Raw genomic sequence first — 8,897 nt, 5'->3', positions numbered from 1 at the left:
CAATAGGAAAGAGCATTTGCGAAAGAGACGTTTTGTGAATTCGGCCCTTGAACTTTGGTATTAAACACGTCTTTTAATTTTCACTGCCTGTGATAGAACCATGACGCTGCTTCATTGACAACTGCTCGGTTCGAAAAGCATTGTAGTTTCAAAGGGCCGTTTGAAATGTTTTAAATGGAGAGAATTATGGCGCTTCCCCTATTTTCCTGATCTCGGAACTTGTCGTGCTACCTACAGGAGTAGTGCCAAATACTGGCCTGATGCCAGAGTTCGGAGAAAACGTGGCGCAGTTTAACTGCGTTGGACCACTGGCCCGGTTTGCGGAGGACCTGCCGCTTTTGCTGAATGTCCTGGCAGGAGCTACAACCAACAAGTTAAGACTAAATGAACAAGTATGTCCAATTATTTGCGTCTTTTTCTATATGGCGTGTAAATGAAGGTGAACTTGCGCGCTGAAATAAGGAACCACTCATTTCATAAATTACCTACCAGAAGTTGTTCATATTAGAAGCTAGGGACTCAGGAAGAAATTAACAAAATTTCATTTCTTTCTGCTACGAATTACCCAGAACTTTTCTTTTAAGTAAACTGTCGCGCAGGTATTAGAGTATTCTAGTTAATTGACCTCTATGATTTCGAAGCTGCCGGCGCATTATTTCACAAAAAGTAACTTGCGACGTCAGCGTCATTACCAATCCAACTTATGATGTTTCTGTAATTGGTGAGTTATGTTTTATATTTTATGATTAATATTTTGTAGAAAGGCACGTTGCCAGTGTTGTAGTGTTAGATACCGAGAAAATCAATATGGCATCAAAGATGTCAATTAAAGTATGACACAGCCAGTGACTGCGATATGTCCGGCAGCTAGTTTCGAACCCACTTCCCAGCATTCGAACAGCAGCCCGATGCTCTATCCGTACGACCACTGAACACACGATAACCCTGCTGCAAGAAAACGATTTGTAGCTAAGACAAGTACTGGAAAGTGTTTAAAGTATTCTTAGGATGCTGATCGCCTTAAAGAGCATGGAAGACGCGCTAGACCTTGCTAAATCATTCACTACGAATTGATGTGTATTTCCGATTGATGAAACCAACGCGTCATTTTTATAAAGGGTTGCAATATGGTATCACTGAAAGAATATTTAACGTTATTTGAAAATATTGTGGGCCGTGCAAACGGTTACGAATTTGACTCTCTTTTTCAGGTAAATCTGAAGGCTCTGAAGCTGTATTACATGGACAATGAAGGGAGCCTTTTCATCAGCCGTGTGACCACTGATATGCGACGGGCAGTTAGACGGGTCAGTACTTTCATAAAACCTCCTCACAGACACTTTGTCCGTTTCCTTAAAAACAAAAGGACAATGGTATTGTATTTTGATGGACGTGCGGAGCGATAGACCGAATATCTGCCCTAAGACGATCAGACCTCGTTAGCCAGTTGAGAGAGCATATTTACATGAGGCTATGACACGTGTATATACACCTGAGGCTTCGTGCGCGCATATTCAAGTAGAGCCTTAAAATGTTAATAGCCGGGAGATCGTTTCACCAGATAAAACCTTGCCCGATATTGAAACTGAATTTCAATATGCGTTTCCACCAATTACTATGCTCTTGCCTTGTATAAGTTTGTCATGCTAGAGGAATGCTTAGCACAACCGGGAATTAGCAATGTAATCACAGCTGAATTACCGATGAATGACGAGAGAGCGGGCGGGGGTGTATTCGTCGAAGTCGCATTTCCTGAGCTCACATTCCAAAATATAAGTAGTGCACAACTTCCGCTGCATTTGTTACATAGCACGGGAGTGCTGTGTAACAAATGCTATTCAGAAGTCGGTGGCTAACTCTATGTGCGCGGTTTACCGTCCACAACTGTATGAAGACTACTCGCATTGAGTTACGGTGCTAGATGGGCTGGCAGTCTCTAGCCACGCTTCCAGCTGTTCAAGTTACTTTCGCCGCATGCTCCCTTTTATCAGTGGCACTAAGCCGCATGAAGTGTGCCTGTAAATTCCCCTAAGTACAAGGGGATGGTGGAACCTTCTGTCGTTGGATATACCACCAACCAGTTCCGCATGCTTCTGTTTACCTGTCTATTGTCTTCAGGGCGCAGTAAGTAGCTAAAATAGCAATGGCCCGAATGTTGCATCCTCATGTACAAAGAAAATTCCTTTACACGCGGCGTGACTAACTTGAGGTCAAAACCGCGAGGTCTCGCACGCCGCTCGAAAGCTCTATAGGCAAGTGCGCTGGGAACAACTGATGGTTTTTGTATATCGAAACTTTGTGGCTCTCTTGTAGGTAGTGATGAAAGTAGGCCGCATCGTTCCTAGAACGTTTCTTGTCTCTTTGCAATGAACAGGTCACCCAATACCTCACTGCGGCTCACGGGCTTGAAGCGAATCAGCTGCACCTGCCCGAGATGCGATTCGGCATGTACGAGTGGTTCAAGGTTATCGCCATCAAGAATCCCACGCCACTAGCCCAGATCTTCAGGCCCGGCGGCTTTAACACGTTAGTCGAACTGCTCCGCCACGTCGTGGGTGCTGGCCGGCACACACTCGCAGCGTTGCTGTCGTCCAAGTTTTCGCCTCTTTACCGGTTCCGTTCGCAGCAAAAGGCCGAAGCCTTCGTCGCTTCCATAGAGAACGCCCGCGACCGGTTCGAGGAGACGCTGGGTGACGACGGAGTTCTAGTCCTGCCGGCAGCCACGAGTGCCGCACCGTTTCAGAATCAGGAATTTCTATTTCCTGATTCAACAGGCATGACGGCTTTGTTCAATTTGTTCAAGGTGCCCGCAACAGTGTGCCCTGTAATGCTATCATGGAACAATTTGCCCTTGTGCGTCCAGGTGGTCGCGAAGAGGGGAAATGACCGGATATGCCTGGCTGTTGCCAGAGAAATCGAGAAGCACTTTGGTGGGTGCTTTGATCCTTCGACGAAACTTCAAAGAGGGTTGTGATGACCTCGTAAAGGACAATTCTTTATAGTTGTCCTTCCTGGCGAGAGTTTCTTAAGTGCATAAGATTTGCAACAATCCTGGGCCCGTATTCACAGAAACGTCTTACGCTGAAAATATTCGTAATAGAATACTCCAGCCAATCCTTATGCTGGACATAGCATTAGAGATCCGGTTTGCCAATGAAAAAAAAAAACACTTACGAAGGAGAAAGGTTAGTGAAACCGGCCCCCGTTCTTAGGAAGAGCGCCTAGGGTGCAATATCTTTCATGGAGGCTGTTGCAATTTTTTATCCTTGCGAGTGAGAATGCATGCGAAAGAAAACTGTAGTAATTTTCATAAATCACCTGATACCATAAGCGTGCGCAGGGTTGCCCTTCAGGGGGGGCGAAGGTTCGTCGCAGCGCCCCCCCTCCCTATTATGTCAATGTATGCGGCTGCCTTTGCGCCCCCCCTATCGCCCCCCCTACAATGTATAGGGCTGACTTTGCGCCCCCCCCTTCTCGCCCCCTTTGCCCCCCCCTGCGCACGCCTATGCCTGATACGACGGCGCTTTGAGAACTCTTTCAATATATTTGTATGAAAATATATTGCCATGATACGTTGGCCCCTGTAGTACGTTGGATATTGCAAGATGTCTGAATAAAGGAAATAGCGATTTTTTTTGTGTACAAGTGCTCCTTGTGCGTAAAACACTGCAGCGACGAGTATTCCTTAAAGGGACCGACAACTGATTTTTCTCGACACAGTTTTTTACGGCGCGACAGGAAGCTCACCCTTCGTAGCGTTTGTAGCTGCAGTGGTTTATCCGAAAAGCACGTAGTTATTTTATAACCAGTATTTTTCGATTTGAAAGGCTCCAAACACGCATGGAGGCTTGCTCCAGCAACGCTGATAATTGATAGCGATTCCGCTAGCCCTTGTGAAAGCTGTCGTTGTTCTACTTTCGCAGGAGTTACTCTAACTATGCTTAACCACCTTTATTTTGAGCTTTCCAACCATTTTTGAAAATAGCGAGCTGTTACAGTGAGATGTGTGGCTTTATACACCTTCCCGGTATTTGTACAGCGTTCTGTGCGCCTGCGCCCAACGTTGCCTGCGCCTGTGTCATGGATGGCTTGTCCCGGCGTCGTTACTCTCTCTATACACGAGCCAAGCCAAGTAATCGAAAACGTAACTGTGCATATGCACGGCCGCACCGAATAGCAGCGCGCGTCATTTCTGAGAGAAAGTATAGGTAGCAAAACTATGTCGCTCCAAAATCTTAGCGACTTGGAAACTGCGTGCACGGTTGCATGAGCACGCTGAAAAGTTGCTCAAGACGCGCTGACGAGCATGGGATCATTACGTCACGCGAAGGCAGCGCCACTTTAATGCATACTACTAACGCAGGCATATGTGTACATTTTTATGGAGTAGTACATTTTAATATAAAGAAACGAACAATATTTCAGTACTAACAAAAAAATCGTCGACCGCGTACAGTAATCAACGGTCACGTGGCCGCCTTCGTCGGATCGTTCATGCTTTTGCCGCCAGAGGCGCCACAGGTCATTTTTCGCGACTTTCATTTAAGAAATAAAAATATAAATTCATCTCTCACGAAAAAAACAGGGTTGGTTTGACTCAGTGCGACGGACAATCTTTACATCAGTGGAGTCAACTCATTTCATATTCTGGGCAGTTGTCGGTCCCTTTAAAAGTGCTTCGGATCTTGTCGCTTGACACAAGCGGAGTACCTCCGCCGTAGAGAGAATAACTTTATTGAAGAGAGATAACAGTGGGCATAGCTCGAGAGCTGCCTCAACGATATGCGTGATAAGACAAGAAATGAACAACTCAAGCTTTGAAGCCGCATGAGTTATTTCTGGGTGCCATAAATTCTTAGCAGCGTGCAGCTAATGCGCCATCAAGCGACGCCACTTGATGCGTGTTTAGTGCATTACTTCGGTTGCTTGTAATCTGAGGTGGCCTGTGAAACCCTATTTTGATTGACTCGACGTCATAGACCGGTGCATGAACATGCTATACACCGAAAAGCTACGCGAACTGTGACGAGGGCATATAACCTAACACCTCCTCCTCACCTTCAAGAACCAAATTGGGTTGAGCACATTTAACCACTCGCGCATCATCGTGATCGTACGGTGGTTTCGCGGTGAATCACTGACTTTCCTCAATGCTTAAGGAGCCCTGTAGTCTTGTACTTACCTTTGTAGGACGCATTGCGTTGTCCGATACCCGAATTGTATGCAAGTAATCACCGCCGTTGGAGGAGTTATCTGCTCTGCTTATACCAAATGCCGTGCGTGCAGCGCCTAACTGAATTGCACCCGTGCCCAGTTCGAGCGTAAACGATTCTCTTATCTTTAGCCACCGCAGATGGTCGCCAATACTTTGCCTCATGCGCGATATGTTGCGTATCTGCCTCCGCCATTGCTTGAGTGCTCTCCAGAAAACGCAATATACTCTTTCACAAAGGATTACTCGGGACGCGTCAATGTGATGCGGGGTCATCGCCCAGATTCCGCTTGCCCGGGCACGCTTGGTGTGCAGGTTTCCTTCTTCATGCCTTTTTCTGTCTCGAACCATGCGCGTTTTCTGATGCATATTTGCGTGAAAACAGAAAAAGATGGTTGATCCCTCCCTCGTAGGAATCGGAATAACACGAAAGTAAAGCGTGCCCTTACAGAAGTAACTGAATGTTCACTGTACATTGATATAAGAGAGTTTGCGTAATGTATATTGATGTCTGGCAGCTATGTTACCGTTCACCGTGTATGCACCCACTTTGATGATTGGTGGTACATCTCCATCCCGACGACTAACGTCCATGTTAAATGATTAAACAAATCCTTGTGGTAGCTGTAGTAGTTAACGGTGAAAGCGTAATCAGAGAACGAGGTGTGATAGCCAGAAGAGCGTCGCATATTGGACGCAGAACATGGTCGCCATCCCGCGGCTTGTTAAAATGTGATTGAACACTACGGCCGGAGTAGAGGGAAACGCAAAGCGCGTCGTGCCGCCCCGGTAGCGTATTATGATTTCCTGGCGCGGCAGCGCACGCGAGAGAGAAAATAGAGAGAGCGAGGAGGACGCCAGCGGCTCCTCCGCGACCGCTTGCGCGCTATTCGTTCTCCTCTTAGGGTCACGTGGCTGGGCACGCGAGAGCGTTTACGAATGCACGCCCGCAAGGAGTAGTGTTTACGGCTGTTCCATCGTACGGAAGCACCCTCCTCCTAGCCACGCGGCAGATTCGCGCCACGCACATGGCGGACGCTCAAGTACGCGCGCCTGTTCCGAGTTCCGCTTGCCCATCTCACGTTGAGCGGGTTTCAATAATAATAATAATATCTGGGGTTTAACGTCCCAAAACCACGCTATGATTATGAGAGACGCCGTAGTGGAGGGCTCCGGAAATTTCGACCACCTGGGGTTCTTTAACGTGCACCTAAATCTAAGTACACGGGCCTCAGACATTTTCGCCTCCACCGAAAATTGAGCGGGTTTCAATAAACGTGCTTCCGAGTGACATGTTGAACACGAGTACGCCTACGTGCGAAATAAACGCCAGATCTCATAGCCCATGTAACATCGATCAGGTTTCGATGAGCACGCGGACGTTCACGCGTGAGTTAGACGCAAGTTCTAACTGCGTGAAGTGCATCAAACGTGAAGTGCCTCCGCGTCGACCTGTGCACGGACGGCGACGCACACGAGTGGATCGCCAGCTACAGTAGGAAAACCAACACGACATGGATCGTCGACAGGGAAACCCGAAATCCAAAGAGGTAAGTTCACGTGTTCGTTTCTTCTACAAGTGGTGAGGCCAGTCTAATAATATTTGATGATATCGACGCCAATTGCAAAAATGCTAAATGCGAAAGCGCTAAATGCTCGCTCATCGTATCGAAAGGCGCGACGCTAAGGGTGACCGCGTGGTCTAGGACGTACAGTGACATGTAGAAATGTTAAATGGGGGCGTAAACACGCGAAAATGGACTATCGAAAATGCAAACATTACATGGCCGCAGGCCCGTAGCCAGGGGAGGGGGCGGGCGGGGGGCCCGCCCCCCCCCCCCCCCCCCCCCAAATTTTTATGATATATGGTGTTTTACCGAAAATAAATAATGGAAATAGGCGTTTTGCTCAAATAGTCAAAGTTTTCAGCAAGTGGGCGCACCGCGAAAAAAATTCCTGGCTACGGGCCTGCATGGCCTTATGCTTCAGCAGTGCGTTGCTTGCGGCGCGATCCGATCTGCCACTCAAACTTTTGAACGAGCCAAACGGGCGACAGGGCCGCAAATAGTAAAAGTTGGTGATAAAATCTGAAGTTAAGCATGGTTCAATGGACGCGGCTATTTCAGGCATGGCTTTCCAAATATGGAAAATAATCACACAATATCACCAAACTTCACAGTGAAAACAGAGGCCTCTTGGTTTCAGTTCAAAACAACCTTTCAAGTACACTAATCGTACCAGTCATTGACAGTTTTGCGGACTTCAGCAGCGGCATTTCCATGCTGCAGCTGCGGCTTTAGTGCACAATATCATTGCAGCATTCAGTCCAAAACACAGCGTCGCGCCTTTCGATACGATGAGCGAGCATTCAGCGCTTTCGCATTTAGCATTTCCGCGATTGGCGTCGATATCATCAAATGTTATTATTAGACTGGGCCTATTCGCCACTTGTAAAAGAAACGAACACGTGAACTTGCCTCTTTGGATTTCGGGTTTCCTTGTCGACGATCCATGTCGTGTTGGTTTTCCTACTGTAGCTGGCGATCCACTCGTGTGCGTCGCCGTCCGTGCACAGGTCGACGCGGGGGCACTTTACGTTGACACTCGGAACCACGTTGCTCATCGAAACTATCGAAACCCGCTTGCAGACGCCCTCGGCGCGCGTATCTGCGGCGTCTCGGCGTGGCGAGGGGTGCTTCCGAACGATGGAACAGCCGTAAACACTCCTCCGTGCGTGCGGAAACGTGCTCGCCAGCCCAGCCACGTGGCCCCAAGAGAAGAACCAATGGCGGCAAGCGCTCGTCGAGGGTATCGAGGGGCCGCTGGCGTCCTCCTCGCTCTCTCTTTTTTCTCCCTCGCGTGCGCTTCCGCGCCAGGAAATCATAATACGCTGCCGCGCGCCCCGGTAGCCCTGCCGCGATTTTTCTCGGGGCGAGCGCGTGTGCGGGGAACGCGGTGTTACAGCCAGGTGAGGCAGGCGCGCGTCGCACAGCTATTTTAGGGGCGAAGCTCCTTAAAGCGGCACCCGTTCGTCCCTCGTAGTGCGTAACCAGTCGTAACGCTAGTACCAGATCTTGACCTCCAAGGTGGTGCCGGTGGGAGATTTCTCCTGTGCGTTGTTGAACAATAAAAAATTCGCAGCGTGCGCGTTAACTGAAAGCCGAATTCTTCTGTCTCTCATTCCCCATTAGCAGCCATTGGCATGTTCCAGTAGGAAACGTTAGTAGAAGTAGAAGTGTCTAAAAGCCGACTTCTTCTGTCTCTCATTCCCATTAGCAGCCATTGTTTACCTCCAAGGTAGTGCCTGGTGAGATTTCTCCTGTGCGTGATTAAACAATAAAAATTTTGTTCAAAACGCCGTTGATTGATGAAATAAACCAACGAAAGACGCCAGATGTTTTCTAAAAGCAAAACGAAAGAACGCCAGATGTTTCTAAAGCAAAACGAAAAGACGCCAGCTGCTTAACGAAAGACGCCAGATGTTTTCTAAAGTAATGGTTTTCTAAACAATGAAAATTCACAGCGTACATGTAAAATTAAAGTGAGCTGCAAGTCGTCATAACTCGCATCGAACCTTTAGTATAAACGCGCCCGATCTCACGTCGGTGATGATGTACTGGGCAGAATTCACGGAAGATTCACGGTTTACCGATGAACCTCCGCAGCTTCGCCCACTCATCATCAT

At 48.0% G+C, this 8,897-nt stretch overlaps 1 protein-coding gene across 1 annotated transcript; it reads left to right on the top strand.

The window, feature by feature from the left end:
* The first annotated feature begins 1,218 nt into the window (after window positions 1–1,218).
* On the top strand, window positions 1,219–3,313 carry LOC119376467 (fatty-acid amide hydrolase 2-A). Its single transcript, XM_037646281.2, has 2 exons — window positions 1,219–1,307; window positions 2,375–3,313. Exons 1-2 carry the CDS (start codon window positions 1,242–1,244, stop codon window positions 2,972–2,974), a joined length of 666 nt encoding a protein of 221 aa, XP_037502209.2. The 5' UTR covers window positions 1,219–1,241; the 3' UTR covers window positions 2,975–3,313.
* The last annotated feature ends 5,584 nt before the right edge of the window (window positions 3,314–8,897 follow it).

This window comes from Rhipicephalus sanguineus, unplaced genomic scaffold, assembly GCF_013339695.2.
Source record: "Rhipicephalus sanguineus isolate Rsan-2018 unplaced genomic scaffold, BIME_Rsan_1.4 Seq12157, whole genome shotgun sequence".
Taxonomy (NCBI): Eukaryota; Metazoa; Arthropoda; class Arachnida; order Ixodida; family Ixodidae; genus Rhipicephalus; species Rhipicephalus sanguineus.
Note: the sequence above shows the minus strand (reverse complement) of the source record. Positions and strands in the feature narration are given on the sequence as shown.

Excerpts from the sequence above, each read along its gene's own strand:
- LOC119376467 (XM_037646281.2), top strand. The coding sequence starts at position 1,242 with ATGGACAATGAAGGGAGCCTTTTCATCAGCCGTGTGACCACTGATATG. Across the intron at positions 1,308-2,374 it reads TGCGACGGGCAGTTAGACGG|GTCACCCAATACCTCACTGC; the intron begins GTCAGTACTTTC and ends TGCAATGAACAG.